The sequence below is a fragment of the Mytilus galloprovincialis genome, chromosome 2 (assembly GCF_965363235.1).
Source record: "Mytilus galloprovincialis chromosome 2, xbMytGall1.hap1.1, whole genome shotgun sequence".
NCBI lineage: Eukaryota > Metazoa > Mollusca > Bivalvia > Mytilida > Mytilidae > Mytilus > Mytilus galloprovincialis.
In genome coordinates, this window is record NC_134839.1 from 29,833,410 (window position 1) to 29,860,912 (window position 27,503).

Consider the following 27,503-nt stretch of genomic DNA (forward strand, 5'->3'; position numbering starts at 1 on the left):
TTTTTAAATAAGTATACTTCTCTTTAGCAGCAAGGAGTGTATTAACAATAATTTAAACGAGTTACAGTATGTGATTTTCAATATTATAAAACCAATTTAGCACATTTAAATACCTAGTCGGTCTGTATTTATTTTAAGTTAAACTATTAAATACCCGGGGCGTTATTTTTTCTTTAAATGTTAAAACGCCTTGTACATAACGATGGAAATCTTCATGAATAAAGTAACAATGTAGTTTACACACCGAGACAACTCAATCACACACAAATGATGTCTTCGACACATATAATTGATCGAATTTATCCCAAACTAGTCGAGTAATTGAATATAAATACGGAACTTATATAAAATAAAATGTTTTTTTTATGAATGAAGAGAAAAACGCCAATCGAAATTTTGTTTTTAACTAGGAAAAATTCGAAAATTATCGCGCTTCTAGTAAGTATATCTGTTTGCAGTTGTCCACAAGGACGGTATTGATTTTATGTTCGCACCTTTTGGCAAAAATTACTAGACATTTATAACAAATAAAATTTCACCACTGTGCTTCTGAAAACGACTGTAAGCGAACACCATGAAATTGAAGTTATGTGTAAAAAGATTATGCAATATCGATTTGCCATTCCAGGAACATGCACATATGAAATATATTAAAGTTTAAAAAAAACACATAAAAAACTTTCGAAAAATGTAACACTATAAGAGGGGTAAAAGATAGCAGAGGGACAGTCAAACTCATAGACTGAAAACAAACCAACAACGCCAACAAACAGACAAATAATAATAAATACAACATATATATACAGACTAAGCAACACGACCCCCCCCCCCCCACCCCAAACCAAACAATCGGGGTGATCTAATGTGCTCCGTAAGTGTAAGCCGTAAGCTCCACATGTGGAACCCGTCGTATTGCTCATGTTCTAACAAATCTGGTAAATAGTCAAATTTGGTAGTAGGTCACATTCGTGAAAAGGGAAGGGTATTGTAGAACTAGTTACGACATAAGGAACATATCCGATATCATCTGTGAAACGGTTATTCCATAACGGTCAACAAACTCGTAATGGCGTACGTAAATTTTACGAAAGGATGGTTTCAACTTCATCATTCGAAACTCTTGGTTTAATAGCTTCCTTGTGAGCAGCAATCCTATATTGGATAATGAAAATATGGATTCAGCATCCCTTCTTTTTTTATGAAGTTAACAAGGTTGTTCCCTTTTTAAAAAGTTGACTTTTTTTTATATTGACAGACGGCGTAGCATTTATGATTACCGAGACATATATACGGGCAAAATTTGCAGTCGACTTAAAATTGAACTAAAAAAATAAATCTGAAATACCGATTTAAATACTTGTTAATGATTTTTTCAGGGTCACTGACTTATCACCTATGGATTCCACAGCATCCGGATTTGCCCCTCGGGCTAGCCGCTTTTTCATCCTACTCGCAATATTCATTATACAAGCAGCAGCTCAAAGTAAGTATTGAAATAAACCTATTTCAAATGTATTTAAATGAACATAGTACATTTATATTGAATAACACGATACAATCATCATAAATGGGGAATGATTGGTTTTAGGTCGAGGTTAAATTGTTACCTAACATTTGTACTTAATTAACTACAGGAATGAATTTAAACCTGAAGTATGCAGGGACAATGTACAAATTATGGAATTAACTTACAGCAAATAAAAAAAAAGATAAAAAAAATATAGGTGAATATATAGCTCACCTGTTATCTATGGATAAATTGCAATATATACGCCCCTTATAAACAAAAACAAAACACAAGTTATTTCAATTGATCAAAGTTATTAATCTTTTCATTATCCAAATAAAGTCCAGTGTTCATATGACATCACATCAAAGTTTCAGGTATTTAACGCTGCTTAAGGATGTACTCCTCTGAGGAGCCAAAACATTCTAGAATTAAACTTTTTTTCTTAACCTGATTTTTGAGTTTATATGACTGTAAAAAGATTATTGGTGAAGAAAAAAATCAAACGGTTGTGCACTTCTGTTTTTGCTACAGCCTTTTGAAAGTACTAAAATTTTGATTTTCCCATTTTTCATCGATTTTCACCCAATGTTGGGCTATAATCGTGAAAAAAATTCAGTTCCACAATTAAACTTTTTTCATACTTTCAATGAAGATGATGTGGACCAATCTGAAAAAAAAACTTGAACTTAAAAAACTATAGGTAGGTCTGTAAATATCACTTTTGTCTTTTCGAGTTAATAGATATGGGATGTACACCTTCCTGGTATAATCATTTCTTGTACCTTTCACCCATTTTCACAAAATTTTGGCAAAAAAGACTGACATAATTGGTAAAAAAAATTGTGAAAAATTAAATACTTAAAAAACTGTTGTAAATATACAATTTTTTCACCGAGTTTAGTTTGATTATAACATTTAAAAAATTCATTTATACTTTCCACTTGTATCGCATGTTCTGGAACTAATAATGTTCTGGACGATAATTCAACGAGACTTAAACGTCAGAAGAATACATTTTTAAGCAAGAATTTCTCTACTATACTATGATGAACATTTCAAGTTGTTGGTGCATTGTAGAAAGTAGAACTAAACATTTAACGTAGGCAAGACCTCAATCGCGAAATGTGTGAAGGCCTTACACAACATGTTTATAAAATATATAGTGCGAAAAAAAAGATAAAATAAAATATTGCTTGGAGTAATTCATGACTAATTTTCATTTCATTTTAGCCCCCCAGGTTCTTTGAGTAATTTATGACCAATTTAATTTTATTTCAGCTCCACCAGGTCCGCCTGTGATTACCGCTCCACAAACAATTAAAAAAGATCAACAGATTACTCTGACCTGTACTGTTAAAGGAGGTTCGCCATCACCAACAGCTAAATGGTTGAGGGACGACATCGTGATCGATGATACGTATACCACCACACAAAGCGCCGATGGACCTGTAGTAGTTAACACATATTCATTCGTGGCAGATGAGGAGGAACATTTGGAAGTGTTCGAATGTCAGTCTGACAATGGTGTTTTACAGAATCCTCTATCCAGAACAATATTCGTCGAGGTGTGGAGTAAGTATGGAGTAAAACATTTATCATGCGCCAACATGAGTACATCAGATTTTGTTTTTCTATTATAAGTCTCAAAGTAAAATTAGGCAAAAGGTTCGGATTGGTATCATGGGTTCTTCTTCTCTGGATCTTTGCACCCTTTATAGGGTAACCATACCTTCGTTTGTCGAACAGTTCCACCACCAAAAAAATATATGAAGAATAAATTAATGTCCAATGTATTTTACTATAGGCCCGAGACAGATTCAATAAATTGTATCCAAGGTATAAAGGAGACGTTCTGATTTGTATATTGGGTCCAATGTATTTTACTGTAGGCCAGAAGCAGAAATTAAATGAATTATATCCAACTGAAGGTATTATAAAGGAGGGGTTCTGTTTGGTATACTGGGTCCAATGTATTTTACTGTAGGCCCGAGGCAGAGATTCAATGAACTGTATCCAAGGTATATAGGAGACGTTCTGATTGGTATTATGGGTCCAATGTATTTTACTGTAGGCCCGAGGCAGAGATTCAATGAATTGTATCCAAGGTATATAGGAGACGTTCTGATTGGTATAATGTGTTCAATGTATTTTATTATGGGCCCGAGGCAGAGATTCAATGAATTGTATCCAAGGTATAGAGGAGGGGTTCTGATTGGTATAATGGGTCCAATGTATTTTACTGTGGGACCGAGGCAGTTTCAATGAATTGTATCTAAGGTATATAGAAGACGTTCTGATTGGTATAATGGGTCCTATGTATTTTACTGTGGGCCCGAGGCAGTTTCAATGAATTGTATCCAAGGTATATAGAAGACGTTCTGATTGGTATAACGGGTCCAATGTATTTTACTGTGGGCCCGAGGCAGTTTCAATGAATTGTATCCAAGGTATAAAGGAGGGGTTCTGTTTGGTATAATGGGTCCAATGTATTTTACTGTGGGCCCGAGGCAGTTTCAATGAATTGTATCCAAGGTATAAAAGAAGGGTTCTGATTTGCATCATTGCTCAGAAGTTTTGAACTGAAGGACTGAGCCCGAAGTTTTAATTTTTACATGGGTACAATATTGGGTACAATGAATTGCATCATGGGCTGATGTATTTTACTGTAGGCCCGAGGCCGAGGTTCTAATCTTTACAAGGGTACAATGATCGAATTGTGTCATGGGTCTGATGTATTTTACTGTAGGCCTGAGGCCGAGGTTCTAATCTTTACAAGGGTACAATGATCGAATTGTGTCATGGGTCTAATGTATTTTACTGTAGGCCTGATGCAGAGGTTCTAATATTTACAAGGGTACAATGAATTGTGTCATGGGTCTGATGTATTTTACTGTAGGCCTGGGGCAGAAGTTCTAATCTTTACATGGGTACAATGAATTGTGTCATGGGTCTGATGTATTTTACTGTAGGCCTGGACAGAAATTCTTAATCTTTACATGGGTACAATGAATTGTGTCATGGGTCTGATGTATTTTACTGTAGGCCTGGGGCAGAAGTTCTAATCTTTACATGGGTACAATGAATTGTGTCATGGGTCTGATGTATTTTACTGTAGGCCTGGACAGAAATTCTTAATCTTTACATGGGTACAATGAATTGTGTCATGGGTCTGATGTATTTTACTGTAGGCCTGGACAGAAATTCTTAATCTTTACATGGGTACAATGAATTGTGTCATGGGTCTGATGTATTTTACTGTAGGCCCGAGGCAAAAGTTCTAATCTTTACATGGGTACAATGATCGAATTGTGTCATGGGTCTGATGTATTTTACTGTAGGCCTGGGGCAGAGGTTCTAATCTTTAAATGGGTATATTGAATTGTCATGGGTCTGATGTATTTTACTGTAGGTTTACATGGGAACAATGCATTGTATTAATGGGTCTTGAGAGGTTCTGATTTGTATTATTTTTATGCCCCACCTAGGGGCATTATGTTTTCTGGTCTGTGCGTCCGTCCGTTCGTTCGTCCGTCCGTCTGTCCGTTCGTTTGTCCGTCCGTCTGTCCCGCTTCAGGTTAAAGTTTTTGGTCAAGGTAGTTTTTGATGAAGTTTAAGTCCAATCGACTTCAAACTTAGTACACATGTCCCCTATGATAAGATCTTTCTAATTTTAATGCCAAATTAGAGTTTTTACCTCAATTTCACGGTCCACTGAACATGGAAAATGATAGTGCGAATGGGGCATTCGTGTACTGAGGACACATTCTTGTTCTGAAGTATTTTATTGTAGACCCTAGGCAGAGGTTTAGGTCTGTAAAATGAATCCAATGTATTTTAGTGTAAATTTACGTTCCCCCGAGGATTGCATTTACAGAATTTGTTTTAATTTGACCTTTACCATCACATACGAGGGTATCGCCAGCCCAGTAGTCATCATTTCTGTGCTGTTGACATGAATTATCATTGATATGGTCATTAACTAATAACAAACATTTGAATTTTTAAAATACTCAAAGGTTTTTCTACCTCGGGAATAGATTACCAAAGCTGTTTTTGGCAATTTGTTTTTAGGAATTTTGTCCTCAATGCTCTTCAACTTCGTTCTTTATACTTATTTGGCCTTTTTAATGGTCTTTTATAGACGACACGTAACTTAATCCTGGTATCTATGATGAGTTTATTTAAACGACGATTTTTCGCATAATTTAAACGGATTAGTTAATTGTATTTTACTTTATTTCAGGACCCCCTACTATGCCTGTTTTAGTAGGTCCAAACGAGGTATTACCAGGAGCACAGACAACATGGACTTGTACTTCATTGGGAGGATACCCTGCACAAAAAATGTCAATGAGAATTGGAAATACTGTATTTACTAACGAACTTACCACAAACACGGCATATGTGCCTGCTACCGAGTCCTACACCGTAACTGGAACCCTTTTATGGGCCCCAACAACAGCGAACAATCAACAGACATTGTTTTGTGATGTGACCCACGCTGAAACATCAAGCACCCCACAGACAGTCAGCAAAGTACTTACCGTAAGATGTAAGTATGAACTTGTTTTTATATTATTTGTACCGTAAAAACGAAATACATGTACATAAGGCCTAAATTAAAATATTGTTTGTTTGCCCTTTTCCGACCCTATGTTTTGAAACAGGGTAGGTAGGTAGGTAAAATATTTTATTTTTTTCCCCAAAAAAATAACTTGGCTCGGTATATTATTTGTCATGGGTAGGCAGGTAGGTAAAATATTTTATTTTATAGATACAAAATCTGCAAAATGTCATTTTTTTGTCCGTTTTGTTTTTGCAAATAAGTTTTCCGCTGGGACTATTAGTTTTGAAAAAAAAAAAATATATAAGAGATAACTTTGTACTGGTAAGATAATGTCTGGGCAGACATATATTACTAGTAGAAAAAGTTCCTAGAGTGTTACAAATTTCGTGTGTGCATTTTTTTCCAATAAAAATGCTATAATACTTAAAACTCAATTGTCACGTATTTTGCATCACATTTATAAATGATCTGTATGGAAAACTTTGCGATTTTACTGCCAGATATTCTCCACTTTACAGGGTTTTGTCACTTTTGGTTCATGTCAGATATAAATAATGTAGCGGCATCGTTAACATAATCATTCTGATATGCGGATCACAAAAGGCCATCCCTACATAGAATACAACGTCCGTTTACAAATTAGTTTGTACACACGTTAATACTTTTGTATCAAACGAACTTTTTTGTAAATGAACCCTGCTCTTTAAGTTTAACGGTACAGAGTAACGTACTTCATATCATGATTTCAGAAAGCGTTCAACATCGATTTCAAACAAATGCTTTGAAACTTCAAATGCAAGTGTTCATGTCAAACGCTCAGGTGATACCAAACGGACTGGACCTTGTACGTAAAGATAAAACCCCAATCGTAACTACTCGGCCATTCTCGCTACGCAGTACAATAGCCTCGTATGCACTACGGAGAAATTCTTCTTAAATTGTTGGCCGGAATTGTAGTGATCCGCGACACAAAGAAGTTCTATCCTCCAGGTGGCGCTATAATTTGGTTACATATCGCAGAGTAATCAAGAACTTTAACTCTGCCAAATATTTTGGCGCGAAAGAAGGAGCAAAGTAAATAAGTAATGGTAAAAAATTTGTACCATTCCAGTCGAAAAAATATAAAATTCAATCGGATCGGAAAATTTTCCGGACAGGAGCAAGTTAAATCAGTAGTGGTAAAAAAAATGTACCAGTCCAGTCGAAAAAATATAATTTTGAATCGAATCGGAAAATTTTCCGGACAATGATTCCTCCGCCTAATGCATACGAGGTTATTTCTTCGTGCAACCAGAAAGGCCGAGTTGTTCCGATTGGATAAAACCCGAGGATTCCGGTAAAAAAGTTTTGAGCGGGAAATACAAATATAAGATTTTTGGTAGGAACGAAAAAATAAAATAAAATAAAATCTTGCTGGTAAATACAAATAAAAGATTTTCAGGCGGAACGAATTGATAGGGTCGGTCGGTAAAGGGCAAACAAACAATATTTTAATTTAAGCCTAATTTTTAAAACATCGTTCTCAATCATGTCTTGTGTTTAAAACTTCATGGCTTCTTTGAATTACGACTTTCATGGTTTTTTTTATTATGACAACTAGAGTGCACCCGCGACATCGCGGGCTTTAAGAGCGTAGTTTAAAAAGGGGAACAATAGGGAGGTCCGATAACATGTTAGCAACACCTCGATTTGGGCAAAAACAGTTAACAACAAAATTAATGCGGAAATGCTGATAACAGTTAACAGTGGGTTGAAAAACTGTTAACAGTTTAAATTTTAACAGTTAACCTGTTCTGGCCTTTTTCAATGTGTTGTTATCATAATATGGTATTGTCCCCCCTTTAAAGTATGTAAACTGTTGTGGGATTTTTTATTGTAAAATATTTTGAAAATGACCGGAGAATTTCAGGAAAGTTATCAAAAGTCATAGATACTTAAGGACGGGACTTTTTTTCGCATTTTCTGTTTACTATGAATAATTATAGTATATTGTGTTCGGGAATACTCTGTACTGTCCTATTGTATTCGGGAATACCTTGTACTGATTCTATTGTATTCGGGAATACCTTGTACTGATTCTATTGTATTCGGGAATACCTTGTACTGATTCTATTGTATTCGGGAATATCTTGTACTGATTCTGTTGCATTCGGGAATACCTTGTACTGATTTTATTGTATTCGGGAATACCTTGTACTGATTCTGTTGCATTCAGGAATACCTTGTACTGATTCTATTGTATTCGGGAATATCTTGTACTGATTCTGTTGCATTTGGGAATACTTTGTACTGATTCTATTGTATTCGGGAATACGATTCTTTTATATTCTGGAATATCTTGTTATGATTATGATATTGCTTTCGGGAATATATTGTAATGATTATATCGTATAAGGGGACACCTTGCAAGATTAAAATTGTCCTATCCATTGTTATGTTCTTGTATGACATTAAAATATGCCTCAAGTTATTGATGTTGACTTCATTTTACTTGTGTGTGCAGATTGAACATCTTTTTTGTATGTTTTCATTTCAGCTCCACTGGCAGTCAATGCACCAAGAACACTGTACGAACCTACAACCGGCCAGACTATAACCTTGACATGTCAGGTGACATCTGGAACGGCCACATCGATCACCTGGTACAAGGATAACCAACTGTTAAACCTTAATGCTAATTCAAGATTATCTGGCGCCAGTCCTGGAGCACCTTCAATGACCATTAGCAACGTACAAACAAGTGATACTGGCAATTACATATGTTCAGCTTCCGATGGAGCTGCAACGAGAAATACAAGTACCATTACTGTAACACCAAGAGGTTTGTACAGTAATTTATTTTAAAGTCAACGTTTTCCTCGTCCATTGGAAGTATTTGAATATTAAATCAATGGTACCTTTTTATGTCGGATATGCTATTTATAATCTTTCCAGTAAGACTTGTCCAACATCATACATATGTCTTTTGCAGGAAAGTCCAATATTCCCATAAAAAAAAAATAAAAAGCTATTTTTTCTTTAAGAGAATTGTTCTAAAATTCGATTCCGTCTTTTCAATTGCACAAGTTAGACATTATGCCTTGATCAATCCTTTATTCATCATTACTTGTATACACCCATTCACAGCTGACTAGATGTCTGATTACCTCAAATCGTTGATGCACGATATTTTTTCACATGACCTAATATCCTGAGCTTCCTGATTACGTATCAATTTTCATAAGCGCATTCTTGACTAAGTTTTCATATTTAGTGGTCATCAACATCCAGTTTAACCGAACTCTTATCTTTTCTGACCCTTAAATGATCATGAATGAAATTTTCGTTGCAATATTTCTCAAGATCTTCAGATTGGATCTTTAATACTTAAATTTGGTATCTAGTTACATGTTGATCCCCCAATACAGTGATAAGTTTCAAATGCATTACCCATCAACATCCTGTTTACTGAATACTTGTAGTGGTGATATCATTAGTGAGAAAAGCTCGCAGATCTGTAATTGTGTTTTGCTTTTTTAATTGCTTTTTTTTAGATTGCCGGTGGTAAAAACGGGTAAGTTCAAAATAGATGTTACAAGTTATGACATGTTTTATTGTATAATTCAAAACTAGTACAATTTTATTTTAATAGCATCACCTACACAGCCAACCCTGGTTGGTCCAACCTCAATGACAGCTGGTTCTTCTGGGACCTGGACATGTACTTCTATCGGAGGCTTTCCTCTCCAAACCATGTCCATGAGAATTAACAATGTGGTCGTCAACAGTAATGAACTCTCCATAAACTCCCAATACAACTCAAACTTGAGGACCTACACAGTAGTGGGAACATTGAACAAGGCACTCAACATGGGGCACAATGGACAGACCCTCTTCTGTGACGTAACCCACCCAGAAACACTGACGTCACCACAGACCGTCAGCTTACCATTAACAGTTAGATGTGAGTACCCAGCACTTGTTTCACTCTTGTGTACTATTTATCACCATTTACTCTATTTTGTATGCAATAATTCATTTTTCTATCGTCCCTATCTATATTATATATGAAGGCACTAATATTGTTTTGAATTTATGAAAGAAGTATTTTAATGATATTTACGGACTATTTGATAAATCATTGTATGACCAAATTAATATAAAAGGAATGAAACGTTTACATTAAAAGATGTGGCTTTTAAATATCAACCCCCGTGCCAATATGGTTACTTGAAGCTGTGCTGATTTGCTGTGGACGAGAATCCCTTTCACTTAAAATAACTTATTGTGATCCAAACATCCGACATGGCTTCCTTACTTGATAACAGAATCGAATATATTGTTTCTAATTTTCGTTCATTACTAATTACTTGAACTTCTCAAATAAGTTTCTCCTGATTTAACATCGATATTAAACACAAGGTTTGAAATATTTTTGATTTTCTAGGAACTTGGACATTAAATAAAAGGTTTCACAGTCTTGTCTTAACCCACCGCTAGTTTCAATAGACAATATCCGCACCTAGTTATAAATTGGCCGTTTACTTAAAATATCCACTGATGTAGAAGAGTGTTCACATTTATAGTATAACATCCAATATAGGCAAAACAGATGTCTTTTGTTACAATTAATATATTTGGCTGTTGGTGCGTTTATGCCATTTTGAATTGAGGGGAGTTAATGTTCAAGTCTGGATTCTCTTGACCTCCGGATCACTGCGATACTGGTGATTTTTGTGAAACTAAAACAATTAAAAAAAAAATCCGGACCAACAACCAACGTCAATACCGCGCGATAACGCTAACGCGACTTATTTAAAGCAATGACTGATCCGTGTTGCTGTCATGAACATATAATGGAAAGTGCAGGCAACAGCTGTCTTTAATAACAAATTTAGAACTGGGAACTTCTCGTTCCCTTTTTAAAGATAATTTTGGATTAAACTGCATTTAAGATTTCAATCGAACACCAATTGTCAGAATATTGATCTTGATGTTCGACGCGCTTATTTACAGCTCCCTTGGCAGTAACCGCACCTACGACATTCTACAATCCCGAGGAGGAAGAAGACGTCACATTGAACTGTATAGTTACCACCGGAATAGCCACAGGAATAAACTGGTACAAAAACAATAATCGCTTAACTGTGGGCGCCAATCAACGGTTTTCTGGAGGTGTACCTAACTCTCCTTCATTGACCATCACTGATGTAGAAATAGCTGATGGTGGTAATTATATATGCGAAGCCACAGATGGATCTGCTACAGTCAGAACAAATTCTATTACTGTTACTGTTCGAGGTAAGATAATCCCAACTATTTATATTGTTTGTAATGTAAAATTATTGTTTAAAAAAAACAAATGTTAATGGTTGTACAATTATTTTAAATCTTTCAACTTAGTCAATTATGTTATTTAAGAAACTTATTTGGTTGTCAACGACGATGTTAATTTTTTGTAATTTAAGTATTAAATTTTCTTTAGCAGTCAGGAGAAATATGCACGCACAAGTCAAAATAATTCAATTTCAGTATTTATATAAAAAAAAATACAAATAAAAAACATTCAAAAGAACATACTGCATTTCGTATATTGTATATGATGTTTTACCCCTTACAGAAAGACCATGGTTGGAATATGACATCATTACCTATGTCCTTGATGGCTATAACAAACTAGTCCGTCCCAGAGATCCAGTCAACAACGTCACACACTCTCTCATCCCTAGAGAGATATTTGAATTTGTAAGTAAAATTTATATTAAGTTAGCAGCAAATTATAAAAAATTTTGAAGATCAATTTAAAATTGTTTGAAGATCAATTAACTTAAACGTCACGTTTCGTCCTAAAACCTGTTGACATCTTTCACTTTATTGATGGTCAACTAGTTTTCGTCGTCATCTATATTCATAACGGTTTCTCATTCATTTAATTTATTCGTTGTTCTGCAGTTTGCATATTGTGCGACTATTATATTATTTTTATGTGCATTTCTGTGAATGACCTTGCGTGTGTGTGTGCTGTATTTCTGTCACGTAGTGTTGTCATTTCAGCAATACTGTTTAACATTGTCATAAAGCGGAAGGTTTTGCTAGCCATTAAGTCTGGTTCAATCCTTCAATTTTCTTGAAATGTCCTGTACCAAGTCGGGAATATGGCAGTTGTTATCAAATATTCATTTCTATGTAAGTTGGCGTATTTTGGGTGGGTTTTTTTTACGTTCACTTCAGTGTTTCTGTTTGTTTTCCTCTTATAGTTTATTGGTTTCCTTCGGTTTTATTTTGTAACTCGGATTTGTGTTGTGGCAATCAATTCATGAACTTTGAACACCGGTATACTAGTGTTGCCTTAATTTATTTAAGTTTTGTAGCGTCGTGTTTCTTTTAAAATCCTACGATTTTTCGAAGTCCTCTTTAAACTTGAATAATTTTAAGCATGGAGTTGCTCATAGTCATACGTCTGTATATTTTGTCCCATATGCGGATCCAGGCCAGGGCCCCCTCCCCTTATGTGGGAAAAAAAATTGGTTGATTATATAGGCAATCATTGAAGCATGACTGGAGCGGGGGCCCCCCTTAGGAAAAGTTCTGGATCCGCCACTGTGTCCTGTAATGTGGAAAGCTCTATAATGGCTTGTTTGTAGTTATAATGTGTCGAGTCGAACATCTGAGTAGGCGTGTAATGTGGACGATGGCATGTTATATAACTTTTGAATGCTGTACGGTGGTCTTGGTGGTATAACGTGAAGCCAATACGATGGTTTGCAGATTTCATTGTGAAAGGCTGTGGTTGTAAGTGAATTGTTTAAGGATTGTGTTGAGCTACATGAATTGTGTTGAAGGCTTTTCGATGGACTGTCGGTGTGTATTAAAATATTCTTCGCTGCTGGCCTTGATGCATAATTTAGGTCTATCGATGTGTACTTTTTGTCATTTTGATGTCTGTATGATCGTTGTCTTGTGGTCACTTATATCGCGCACTATGTACTGTTTGATATTTGTCTAATGGTCAGTTATACCATATCGCATAACATAGTTATGGAAAAAATAACCTTACATAAGAGTTGTGAAAAGACACTGGCTTTTTCCCATTCATTTGATATTAAATTTATATTGGAAAATGTACTTGTTTGGTCACAATGAGAACTTTTAAAGTGTTAAGAGTCAGATTGGTGCAAATGTTTAATATAATACTTGTAATCAAATTCCGATAAAGACCATTTACAATTAATATTTTATGATTGAGCGAGACATAAATTCCATTTATAAGATGTCACGGACTTGTGCATTTTATGATGCCAATCTGATATTAACAAACTTCAATTTTTACGTCTTTAAAAACCTAAATTTCGTTTTATCCCGATGCAAGTTGATAAAACATTTTTAAGGGTACATTTGTACCTGTTCGTCTACCGAAATTTACAGTGGGAAAGTTTCTATTTGAGCAGACAATATGCATAGACTATATAAATTTATGCAAAATCGTCATTGACCGAGTTAAGCTTTCACCAACCAACGCCTACCGCTTACAATACTTTTTTCATTGGGTATCTAGTGGAGAGATGTCTCATTGGTAATCATGCCACATCTTTTTATGTTAAATATTTACTTTCGATTTCTTTTCTATCTTTCAAAACACATTTTTTCTGTAAATTGTAAATTGGTTTAGACTTTACGCTAGTTTAACGACGTCCTGTTATATAAAAAGCAAAATGAAAATTATAAGCTATATGTAAATTTTCGTATGTGACATTTTTGGGCGATCATAAAAAGTTCCTTTCCTTGTTTGATGTTTGAAATTAAAAATTTTAAGTTTTTGAAAAAGAACATTTTCTGACGCATATCGCCTGGCTTAGTATGCCTTATTGCTATTTAGTGCAATCTAAATCAATATTAAAAAAAAACAAATTAGTTTTGAAAAATGCTTTATTTGAAGTGTATATGATGGTTTAAAATTGTTCTTGAAAATTTGTATGCACAATACGTTGCCATGTAACTATCCGGCCATTACTTGTCCATTAGTTGCATCATTTAGTACACATTTCCCATGAACACTAAAATTCCTCGAATGACCAGCATATCGCATGCTTCTATCTGTTTCAAAAATGTACAGTGCCCTGATTTAGTCTCGTCTTTTAAGGTTTTATAATGTTTTGTTGTCATTTGACCAGATTGTTTTAATGATGGGTATTATAGTGATGTATTTGTGAATAATGCGAGTGTTTTAACCATTTTCAGGAGGGTGGCAAGAAGTTCGTTCTACAAGCAATGCAATGTATGAGTTGGAATGACCCACGATTAACCTGGCCTAAGGGACAACCTAGAATCAGTCTCCCTTCATCGGTCATCTGGTTACCAGACGTTGTACTGTTTGGACAGTAAGTTTATTTAGAAATGTTTAAGGTCAGAGGTATTTGAATTCCAATGAGATTGTGAGATTGACAAGAAAAGTAACAAATCCGACATTGATTGGCATTTGATTGAGATGAGTTACTCGTACGGATTGGAAACCCATTCTTGATTTGTTCTTGATTAAATAAATTGCACTTCTACTTAAAATTACTGTTTTAATTTAAATATGTGTTGAGAAGCACCTTGAACAAAATGGCTTCATTCACGTTTATGAATTTTTACTAAGATAGAGGCAAAATAAGAATAAATACAAGTTTTAGGTTCTAAAATTAACAGAAGGATTGGCGAAATTTATTTTTATTCAAATTTTATTGAGGAATTAACAGAAATGTTCTGATTCGGAGCAACATTAGTATATTTAAGGATGCAACTCTTACGTGGTCCTGGTCTGTCACGGGTTAACATTGACTCAGTGGCTACCACCCTGCCTATTATGCAGATATTTAAAACTCATCATTTATTACAGGAAATACGTACCGGACTTCGAAGCCAAAGTGATCGTTACTAAAGACGGGACTGTTGTGTACTGCCCTCAAGGACCAATCACAGCAACGAATTGCGAGGAGAAATCAGGAGAAGTGTATGAATGCGACTTCCGCTTTCTGTCTTGGTCTTACGACAAAGTCATGCTGGACAAGCATTTTCCTGGCTTAATTTCGGATCCATCAATTGACATGTCTATATACCTTGAGCACGATCATTACGAAATTGTCAGCAGATGTGCCGTAAGACGTGAGATGACCTATCCCTGTCGAGATGGAACCTACCCAGAACTTAAATATACATTTGTTCTGCGGCGACGAAGATCATTTTGCAGAAATCTCAATCAAAGTCCAACTTGTGTTTAAAACATTGACATTCGATGAAACGTTTAGCTCTATCTCCAGTTCATATAAATGGATTCTCACAGTAATTTATTTCTTTATATTGACATTTACAAGAGAAAAATATAATGCCTAATGTCTTTATATTTGTAACCTTTATAATGATATATATCGAAAAATTGATTATTATCGTGTATTTCGAATTGATCAACATAATCAAAAGTGCAGATTTCCAGCATTAAGGAGCGAATAATTCAATTGTTACATTTATACATATTATATTTATTCGGAATATATTTCTATATTTGCTAACTTACATTGTCATTATACATTTAATTTATTGTTGTAACATGTAGAAGTATATCATTCCGCTATTAAATGATACTCAGGATAAAATTTGTTTCTATTCAACTTATTTCGTTTGTTTCTAGCCGTTTAATTAAGAGCTTATTTACATCGCAGGTCCATCGACTGAATTGAAACATATCTATTCTTAACACAAGTTGTCCGTCCAAAAGAGGTTGGGGTTTATTGAAACTGACATTTTTACTTTATATTGGTTTTTTTCTCACTTAATGTCTTTTACGCTTATATTGTTGACTGAGTAAGAACTAACGACAGTTTTACTATCTTTCATATCTCTTAGTATTTCGTCATTACTTCCCTTTAAACCATTAACGGAACTGGACACAATAAACGATACACGATTGACGTTACAAGAAATGACATTAGTGGTCACATATTTGGGAGAGGAGCGAGTTCTCATCAAATATGATCCTAAATGAAATGTGATCCGTTAAATGTTTGTCCCGATATAGCTACTTTCAAAATCTGATCTATTTAAAATGTAGATTTGTTTGTTTGTATTGCTTGACCCTTATGGATGTAATTTTGCAATAAAGATTTTTAAATGACATACATTTAATACACATAGTAGAACTAGTTAACCAAGTCTATTGCATGACAATTTAATCACGCCATCCATCAGTTTGGTTGATTAAATTCTATCCAAGGCGTCAAAATTGTTCATCTGTGATTTAATAAGGAAATAGCTATACTTCATATTTAAAATATTTAATCTTTGAAATCAAATTTGCCATACTGTGTTGAACATCGTCATCATTCATTGCAGAATTTTACAATATGGTAAATACCAGTGTATTGCACATATGTTAAAATTACTAGTATTTCACGATTTGAATGTGATCCGGCGAGCTTCCTACCTTGTATTTAGTTGGCTTTGAACGTATATTGTGAATTTTTACCTTTAATAGCATTCAGATGTTATCATCGCTATTTAAATGTCAAGTTTCTACTTTTACTTTATTATTTTGATTATAACGCACGTCCGAAGTCCTATAAAACGATTTACCCGAATAATTAAGTATTATATTTGCGTCAAAAATTATTTAGTGCTTGTTCTGTAATTTCGACATTTCAAAGTCCCTTTTCTGAAATAGAACCCTTTGCAACACTCGGAAACAAATAAAATGTGTTCCCAATTACAGCACACTTTTGGTATTTTAAACTAACTGAGTGACTCGAAAACAACACTGTTCATTGAAAGTCGCTGTCATGAACGAAATAGTTGTTTATTCTCTTTTAACTATGTATAAAAATGTGTATACCAAAATGATTAAAATATAATTTCTCAGTGTTGTAAAGTAATGGATTTAATTTGTTGAAGAAACGTCCAAATTTGCCAGTTGACCGACTTGACTATGTCAATTATTTCTCGTTTTGACATGGGATATTTACCTAAATATTCACCAACAAACACTCTTAATGGGCTAGATATAATCAATAATGCTGAATTAATAATCATTTTGATGTTAAAATCCAAATATTTGAATATGTTAAAAATTGATCCTATACGAGGTAGACGTTGATTTTGGGGTCATTATGTTTAAGCCTTTTGTAATAATGAAATTTAACTTTTGAACATCGATTTGATAATGCATTATGAAAAGACAAATATTCCTTTTGATTTTGCGAATTATTTCAAAGACTACACAAAAAGTAAAATGTAAAGGAGGAATACGTTCGGGTTATAATGTTATCTTTCGAACCATGACCACTTGCAGCATTCACCCGATATAGGTCGACAGGCAACGTCCATCTTTATTTATACATGGACTGAACGTTTATTTTGGGACACTTTCTTCTGAATAATAATTTATATTTTGAGGTCTTTTGAAATTATTGTTATGGTGTTAGGTCATATATCTATATCTGTGTGATTAATTTTTTCTTCATGCCTGTTAATAGAGATGTCCTACCAACTATGATAAGTTTACTTATCTACTAATACACTTATAATTCAAAAGAAATAGATGATTCGGTTAATTTAAATCAATGATAAACAAGTATATCAAAGTTTAATCGTTGCACACAGATATATCTTTCCCACACATACACTTCGTGTCGTCTTAAGAGTTGTGTTTCTGTTTGTTCTGGTTAATCACAATCATTATGATTTATGGTTATTAGCTAAACGTTTATACTTACAATTTAACTTGATGTAATCTTAATGCTACGACTGTTATTTAATAGTTTGAATAACCGTTCGTTCTCTGATTCACGTACTTATCAAAACTTATCTTCAGTTCGATCTAAAGGGAACATTTACATATATCATATTAACCTACCAGTATATCATTCTAACTTTAAAAAATCCATTTGACCATTTCAGATTTAAATAATTGGCCTCGAGAAAATCAAGTTAAAATTATTCATTTTACGAGGTATGTTAACAACGCCGATTTTAGTTTATTTACGATTTCCTACTTTTGAAGGCATTTGTATTTGTCGCAAATAATTGTTTGTAAATGACTGAAAACAGGAATGCCGAGTTCCTTGACAGCAACAAGGTAACTATATCGAAAATAATCCTTGCCCCTGTCAATTACTATGTCTGCTAATTTATTCTCAGCTCCATTGGCGGTTAACGCACCAAAGACCTTGTACGATCCTTCCACTGGACAGACCATTGCACTAACATGTGTGGTTACTTCCGGGACAGCTACTGGGATAAGTTGGTACAGAAATAACCAGCTATTAGTACTAGCTTTTAATAATCGATATTCTGGTGGAAGTCCCCAGTCTCCTTCCTTGACCATCAGCAACGTACAACTAAGCGATGCCGGCAATTACGTATGTTCAGCAACAGATGGCAGTGTTACTAGAAACACAAGCACCATCACTGTATCGCCCAAAGGTTTGTTGTATTCTATTGTCCCTGCTTACCATAAGGATCACAACCTGTAGATGAACTGCTTTGTCACTGTCAATGTATGATTTGCAATCTGTAGATTTTCAAAGGATCAGAAACATTAGGAACTGATATAATTTTCACCTATTGTCTGTATTCTGTAAATGTTTTAATGCATGCTTCTCCCGAATATTTATCTGCAATCTGAACTTGTACTCGAAATTTGAAGATAACAACAAACCCATCTTGTGTCGCATTTAAATACATTCTATAATTTTATCTATTTTTGTAAAGTTTTCTAGAATCCTCCTTGTTTTCTATAATTACAAACTACATCCAATAGAGCGAAATTCCTGCCAATATTAACATTAAGTTGGTACGAAGTTCATAACGTTTGACTTAAAATCCTGTCGCCTTTTGATATACCGGTGATAGATTCTGTAGTAGTTACAATTAGATATTTCTAAATATAAGCTCTTAAAATGCTGTTACATCACAAAAACCTTATGCTTTGACAGTCATTAAGGATTCCAATATTTACAGCAACCCCAACACAGCCAACACTGACTGGTCCACAATCACTGCTATCGGGAACAACTGGTACCTGGACATGTACTTCTATCGGAGGCTTTCCTCTCCAAACCATGTCTATGAGAATAAATAACCAGGTTTTCGCCAGTAACGTTCTGTCGATAAACTCCCAGTATGATTCCAACACTAGGTCCTACAGAGTAGTAGGGACACTAAACTGGGCACCAAATATGGGAAATAATGGACAGACGATGTATTGTGATGTTACCCATCCTCAAACTCTTACTAGTCCCCAGACTGTTAGCTTACCGTTGACTGTAAGATGTAAGTATGACGTCACTTTAGATAGAGCAATCACAGTTGGTGTCGCATGGGGAAGGCCTTCAAATAACTAATGTTTGCATTACAACATAATTTAGTGCATGACAAATAAAAACAACTTTTGCATGAGTTAAAGATTTTTCATAATGAATTTGCATGTTAACTTTTAGTCTCCCTGAACTAGTTTTACCTCTGCCTTTATTGTGTGTTCTGCTTTGTTTATGTTAGCAATGTATCGTATTTATCGTGAGTTCTGCTGTGTTGCGTATATTAGCCATGTATATATTTACTGGGTTTTGTGCTTCTGTTAATTTTAACTGCTTGCTACTAGTTGTATATAATCCAAGTTTAAAGTGTTTTTGTCGTGTTATATTTCAACAGCTTATTGATAAGGTCCTGTCGATTTATGTTAGACCAACGTAGGGCAACAGTGTAAATTAAATATTTATCTTTTTTTGTTGATTCTTTAGTGATCACATACATTCAATTGAGTTCATCTAAAAGATTAGAGAAATTTATCGTGTCTCGGATTTTTTGTGAGAAATTTATCAGGTCTCGGCATTTACACTTACATGACCGTCATTGGACTTGATGTTATCCGTTTCTGTCTCGTTGGCATTAAAATGACTCTTTCGAATGTGATAAGTCTTCATTCGTCTATATCAGACATTAAAATATCAATGCATACGATGACATGTTTAAGTACCTGCTGCTTCATTTACGATATTTTACGACCGACTGTGCAGTTTAATACTCTTTTAGCTAGGTGGCAGATTAAATTTACCAGTTGTGAAATTTTCGGAAAATAATTATAGAAGAGTCCTGTATAACAATTTGTCACAATTGGCATATGTTTGATTGAAATTCCTTCGTTTTAATCGTTTTCGATTAAATTTCAGAAGTTTAAAACCCATCTTTTTTCTGCAGTTCAAATACTCAACCTTATTTAATAAGTAAACGTATATGTTAACTTCAGCCTCTCTTAAGTGAAAAGAAATGAAAGGCATGCATGTTTATAATATTTTCCTGCATGCTAATTTTTAAGCAAAATATAAACTATTATTCTTAGACAGGAACATATATATTCTTAAAATGATTAGTTTGCATTGCTAGTATACTGATTCAGCGTTATAAAATTTGATTTTTTCTTTTAAAAAAATGGTTATACTTATTTTGTTAATTATTAGCTGCATAGAGATTAGATTTTAAACGTTGTTTAGGGGTAAAATCATTTGAAAGAAAATTGATTTTAAACTTTAAAGAATCATGTTGTCTACAATAACGGCCTTTCAGACGTTATATATATACTATTTTAATTGTCGTCGTTTTGGCGTGTCACCCAATTCATAGCTAATTTGTGAATGTGTCCCATTATAAGGACAAGTGAAAGCTCGAAACATTTTAACAAATGAAAGTGAAAAAAAATCTGTATATAAAATAGATGCTCTCATTAAGAAAAGGTTTTAAAAACATTTGTTATCAGCTCCCCTGGCTATAAATGCACCAAAGACTTTATACGATCCTTCCACTGGACAGACCATTGACCTTACATGTGTAGTCACTTCCGGTACTGCAACTGGGATAACTTGGTACAAGAACAATCAACCTGTAATAATATCTTTTAATAATCGATATTCTGGTGGAAGTGTTCAGACTCCTACCTTGACCATCAGCAACGTACAACTTATTGATGCCGGAAATTACGTATGTTCAGCAACAGATGGCAGTGTTACTGTCAACACAAATACTATCACTGTAGCTCCCAAAGGTTTGTTGTATTCTGTTTGTATTGCCCTTGCTAAAGATATTCCCTTTTTTAAATGAATGGCCTATTTCAATGTCGTGTTTGATTTGCAATCTGTAGACTTTCAAATGGATCGTTTATATGACCTTGACCTTATTCTGTGCTATGCAAACTTTAAATCACATCCAATGTCAACTCTCATTTCATATCTAGTTGGTGAAATTGTAATCTTTTGATTAAGCATAGTATTTCACATACATTTTTTAACGTCTTTCTTCTCATTTGATTTCTGACTTTCAAACAGCGGTATACTACGGTTGCCTTTACGAAATCTTCTCTCAATAAATTTTATTTGCATGAAAATCTTAAAATCTGACATAAAAGATTCCAAATTTTACAGCCACCCCATCACAGCCAACACTGACCGGGTCAACATCATTGCTATCGGGAACAACTGGTACCTGGACATGTACTTCTATCGGAGGCTTTCCTCTCCAAACCATGTCTATGAGAATAAATAACCAGGTTTTCGCCAGTAATTTTCTGTCGATAAACTCCCAGTATGATACCACCTCGAGGTCCTACAGAGTTGTAGGAACACTAAATTGGGCACCAAATATGGTACATAATGGGCAGACGATGTATTGTGATGTCACCCATCCTCAAACTCTTACTAGTCCCCAGACTGTTAGCTTACCGTTGACTGTAAGATGTAAGTATGGGACTCAGCTTTAAACATATATCGTTGGTGTATGGTCTAAAGTGGTTGTAGCGCATGTCATATCAAATAAGTATAGCATGTCTTTCAGAAGTTACATTCCAGATGATGAATTGGCATGTTATATAAAGCAGAACTTTGAGAGGTTCATTCTAGATGATGAATTTGCATGTTGACTCTTGCTCTTAGAACTAGTTATACTTATATTTTATTGTGAGTTTTGTCTGTTGCTGTGTTTAAGGTGCATGCTATGTTTCATTATCTGATTTCTTCAGTTTCATACTGCATGTATTTAGCTTTATGTTTTACTTCGCTTTATGCGTTTGTTTGTATATCGTATTATGGTATATTTAAACAGCTACTGAATATATTTCATCGTTGCCTAAGTAATTTCTGAGGCAATATATGAAACAAATAACCTGGCTGTTATTGTTGATTCTTACTTGTAGAAATTTCTTGAATAGTTCATACCTTATAAAAATTTATTAACTTTTTATCATATTTAACAAACACAAATTTGAAAAGCTTGTCGGTTTCCTATTTTGGTATGCATGACACTAATTGTCGCTTCAAATTTAAGCTATCAATATTAGATAATGGCATTTGTGCTTTATGCATTTTGATGTTTCATGCTAGTTTACTTTATTGTTGTATTATTCAAATGAACTTATTTATATTTTTTAACGTTTTTTGTTTTGTCGTTTACTATCTGCCTAGCAAAAGTTCCATACAGATTAATACTGTCTATTTTAAACGTATTTTTATCATTCTATTTTGAATTAGCGGCTGCTTTTTGGCATAAGCTGTATTCTCAAATGTTTCTGTTTTTATAACTTTCTTTCATAACTTGTTAATTTGTCACATTCATACAACATATCTCGCTTCAAATTTCTATGTACCTAACCAATCGTTAAATAGTAGTGACGTTTGTGTTAACGGGATACATTCTTTAAGGATTTGAATAACCAATCGTCAAATAGTAGTGACGTTTGTGTTAACGAGATACATTCTTTAAGGCTTTGAATAACCAATCGTCAAATAGTAGTGACGTTTGTGTTAACGAGATACATTCTTTAAGGCTTTGAATAACCAATCGTCAAATAGTAGTGACGTTTGTGTTCACGAGATACATTCTTTAAGACTTTGAATAACCAATCGTCAAATAGTAGTGACGTTTGTGTTCACGAGATACATTCTTTAAGGCTTTGAATAACCAATCGTCAAACAGTAGTGACGTTTGTGGTCACGAGATAAATTCTTTAAGGCTTTACATTTGTTATCAGCTCCCCTGGCTGTAAACGCACCAAAGACCTTATACGATCCTTCAACTGGACAGACCATTGAACTTACATGTGTAGTCACTTCCGGTACTGCCACTGGGATAACTTGGTACAAGAACAATCAACCTGTAGTAATATCTTTCAATAATCAATATTCTGGTGGAAGTGTCAACACTCCAACATTGACCATCAGCAACATACAACTAAGTGATGCCGGCAATTACGTATGTTCAGCAACAGATGGCAGTGTTACTAGAAACACAAGTATCATCACTGTATCGGTCAAAGGTTTGTTGTATTCTATTTTCCCTTGCTTCACTTTCCCTGTACAGGCAAAACACCATTCCAGTAGACAAACAGCTTTTTAGTCATTATCAACGTTTGGTTTTTTTTCTCAAAGGACTGCAATTGATGCTAATGTTGCAAATATTTTAAGCACCAAATCACAACCATTAGATGAGCATACAACTTCACGGTGTTTTCTTTCTGCAGTATGTGATTTTAATTTCTCAGAAAGATAACCACTATTACTAAGAGAAACCCAGCTATTACAAAATAAACTTTTCTAGATATCATTTTTGTTCACTTTTCTATATCTTGAGTTTCTTGGCCACTTTTTAAAAACATCACAACCAATAGAACATATCAACATCATATCAAACGAAGTAAGATAATTTCATGTTTTTTACTCTTTTACTAATGTCTTGCTTAATTCATAAACTTTTTTGCGTAAACAGCAATGTAGTGTTAATATCACAAAGGATTCCCATTTTACAGCAACCCCAACACAGCCAACACTGACTGGTCCACAATCACTGCTTTCGGGAACAACTGGTACTTGGACATGTACTTCTATCGGAGGCTTTCCTCTCCAAACCATGTCTATGAGAATAAATAACCAGGTTTTCGCCAGTAACGTTCTGTCGATAAACTCCCAGTATGATACCACCTCGAGGTCTTACAGAGTTGTAGGAACACTAAATTGGGCACCAAATATGGGAAATAATGGGCAGACGATGTATTGTGATGTTACCCATCCTCAAACTCTTACTAGTCCCCAGACTGTTAGCTTACCGTTGACTGTAAGATGTAAGTATGACGTCACCGCAGCTTGAACACACAACGTTGGTGCAGGGACGAAAAACGTGTTTTTAATATTGTCAATAAAGTATATGCATGCCTTTTCTAACTAGCTTTTATGTTAAGTCTGTTGGTCAGTTGGTTTTTTGAATGTATTATGTTTTATAAATATACTAGGTGGTGATTTTATTTTTATTTATCTGAATATGCATGTAACGTTTGTCAATGTTCATCAAACAGCAATCAATCAAATAAATGTTTATATTGAATACTTAGTAATCTGTTATCCGTCCTTAGTAATCTGTTATCCGTCCTCATGTCTTCCCAACTGGTTTGTAGTTTCAACAAGCGATATGCCCATCGTTTGCCTGAATTGAGAACTTGTTAAAACTGGTATTTTGTTTTGTATTAAATTTCTTTAAAAAGTGTTTGCTTGTATGCTTGCACGTTCAAAAAAGACTCTGCGTATCAATTTGCCATTAGTAAACACCAGTAGTGACACAGTCCTAAAAATGAACAGTCCTGTATGAAAAAAATAATCAGAACTTGAACTCACTACCTATTGATACAATAAGATTAATTGTAAATTAATTCACTTGTGAATGGTTTAATATTTCTAACACTGACTCAACTAGAAGAACATCAAACGAAATTTCTAACGCTGACTCAACTAATCAATTGGTAGTTTTGTTGATACTGGGTTTTCATGATTTTGATTCTAGAAGTGTAAAATAAAGTAATACAATATACATACTTATTTTAGCCTTAAAGTGTTGCTTTAAATATATCTTTATTTCAATAAAATTTATTAATCATACTGTTTAGTTACTTTTTGTTTGTTTAGAATCATCTAGTACTCGCTTTTTATGTTGTTATTGTCTTTGTTATTTCTATATCATGCGCAAATAGCGACTAGTTTGTTAGCCATTAGACTTATGATTTATTTTCAACTATTCATTATTGTTATGAGTTGATAAATATCTTTTGGACTTTTATATATAAATTTGTAGATGCAGTTTTTATCAAATATGACATACACTTTCAAACGAATTGTCAGTTACCCAAACATTATTACCCTTTCTTGTTTTGCTACCCACAATGTCATAACATGACGTATTATTCAGGAAATGTTTTAAGCAACAAAATGATTTTATGGGTCTTATTTAAAAACATACTGCCAATAGCCAAATAATAGTGATAATGAAACTCGAACCAAAGTCGAAAACGATCTGAAATGCCATTGCAAAAACGAAAAATCTATACCAAAAGAAAAAGCATATGATCGCTAGCTTAGATGTAAGTGTAGCCTCATTGAAGGTATAGGTAATTTTGGATCAGAATGAAGCGCACGAGTATTGTAGGTATTTGCATGAGAAATTGTTTTTGCATTGATTATTAGTATTAGTAATAGTATTAGTATTTTGTTTTTACATAAGGTAACATATTATAATTTTAGTTAGTTTGTTTTGGTGCTGGTTATACAATAAATAAATGGTCTCCATTGTCAGATTGTTTATGGATTCTATCGTGTTGCATAGTCTATGCAATACAATCATTTACGGAAATTCTTAAATATTGTTATAGCTTTGGAAGATAATAACCATCTAAATCAAATGATAAAATATCAAATTCTATTTTTTTTTAAAGTTAAATTTGTCCTTTTTATTGCATTTTATTCCTTTAATCAAATATTTTCAGTTAAAAAACAATTGGTCAACAATTCACCCATTTTTTTCAACTAGATTTACCTATCTTAAACAGATGTTTTTCAGTGTTTTATGATGTTAATTTTTATTCCCAGCTCCACTGGCAGTAAATGCACCACAGAACCTATACGAACCAACAACTGGCCAAACCGTCATACTGGAATGTCGTATCACAGCCGGAACAGCTACAGGAATCACATGGTACAAGAACGGGCAGCTGGTTAATAAGGCTTCTGACTTCCGGTTATCTGGTGCACTTGCTAGTTCTCCCTCATTAACCATCAGTAACGTACGCTTAACTGACACTGGCAATTACATCTGTTCAGCAACAGACGGCAGCGTTACTAGAAACACAAGTACCATCACTGTTACTGCCAAAGGTGTGTTTATAAATATAGATTCTTTTTTAAAACTTCTATTTAGAAAGAGAAAAAGAGCACTAAATCTTTTTTCTCAAGTTTTTTTTTTTGGTATATGCACTCTATTTATATTCACCAAAACATTTAGCATATAGCGGCATATGTTTCAACTGGTCATAATTCAAGCGACAATCAATATAGAATCATATTCAAAACAGTGTGGCTGTGGCAATTGATTGACGACCTTAATTATCCCATTGACTGGGACAGATAAGGTGAACGTTTGTCTGTAACGACCACTGCTCATTACTAACTTATTATAGAATTTAAACTGTGGGGTAACCAAAGGTTCTTAACGCTTTCAATAATAAAATAATTCGAAAAATTAATCAGGAATAACCTTTGTTTTGATTTATATTATTGATATAACTCATAACATCGTGTTATTCCTGATTAATTTTTCGAATAACTTCATTTAGGTGTTGAGAACCTTTGGTGACCTCACAGTTTAAGTGTCTTTAACAAGTACATAGTGAGCAGTGGTCGTTACAGAACACGTTCACATAGTCTGTCCCAGTTAATGGGATAATTTAGGTCGTCAATCAATGGCCACAGCCACACTGTTTTGAATATGATTCTATATATGTTTTGTAACATCAGAAATTTTCAACTGGTTAGTATTATTTAGGTAGTTTGGTTTTCTCATTGGCTTTTCCTCAACATGTCCCATCATTATTATTTTTATGCCCCACCTACGATAGTAGAGTGGCATTATGTTTTCTGGTCTATGGCTCCGTGCGTCCGTCCGTTCAGGTTAAAGTTTTTGGTCAAGGTAGTTTTTTATGAAGCTGAAGTCCAATCAACTTGAAACTTAGTAGACTTGTTGCTTATGATATGATCTTTCTAATTTTAAAGCCAGATTAGACTTTTGACCCCAATTTCACGGTCCACTGAACATAGAAAATGAAAGTGGGAGTTTCAGGTTAAAGTTTTTGGTCAAGGTAGTTTTTGGTGAAGCTGAAGTCCAATCAACTTGAAACTTAATAAACTTGTTGCTTATGATATAATCTTTTTAATTTTGAAGCCAAATTAGACTTTTGATCCCAATTTCACAGTCCACTAAACATAGAAATGAAAGTGGGAGTTTCAGGTTTAAAGTTTTTGTTCAAGGTAGTTTTTGATAAAATTAAGTCCAATCAACTTGAAACTTAGTACATATTTTCCCTATAGTATAATCTTTCTAATTTTAATACCAAATTAG

The 27,503-nt window shown here is 34.1% G+C and overlaps 1 protein-coding gene across 6 annotated transcripts in view; it reads left to right on the plus strand.

The window, feature by feature from the left end:
* LOC143063333 (uncharacterized) overlaps positions 1-27,503 on the plus strand; it is a 32,821-nt gene that overhangs the window by 1,354 nt on the left and 3,964 nt on the right. The window contains exons 2-13 of one of the 6 annotated variants that reach the window (XM_076235427.1): positions 1,377-1,483; positions 2,789-3,082; positions 5,754-6,062; positions 8,614-8,898; positions 9,709-10,020; positions 18,225-18,509; positions 19,047-19,358; positions 20,839-21,123; positions 21,500-21,811; positions 23,101-23,385; positions 23,875-24,186; positions 25,979-26,263. In XM_076235427.1, the coding sequence (XP_076091542.1) occupies positions 1,396-1,483; positions 2,789-3,082; positions 5,754-6,062; positions 8,614-8,898; positions 9,709-10,020; positions 18,225-18,509; positions 19,047-19,358; positions 20,839-21,123; positions 21,500-21,811; positions 23,101-23,385; positions 23,875-24,186; positions 25,979-26,263 (3,364 nt within the window). In that variant the 5' untranslated portion in view covers positions 1,377-1,395. The remainder of the gene's footprint in view (positions 1-1,376; positions 1,484-2,788; positions 3,083-5,753; positions 6,063-8,613; positions 8,899-9,708; positions 10,021-18,224; positions 18,510-19,046; positions 19,359-20,838; positions 21,124-21,499; positions 21,812-23,100; positions 23,386-23,874; positions 24,187-25,978; positions 26,264-27,503) is intronic. The other 5 variants (XM_076235430.1, XM_076235431.1, XM_076235428.1 and 2 more) reach the window with 5 other exon arrangements.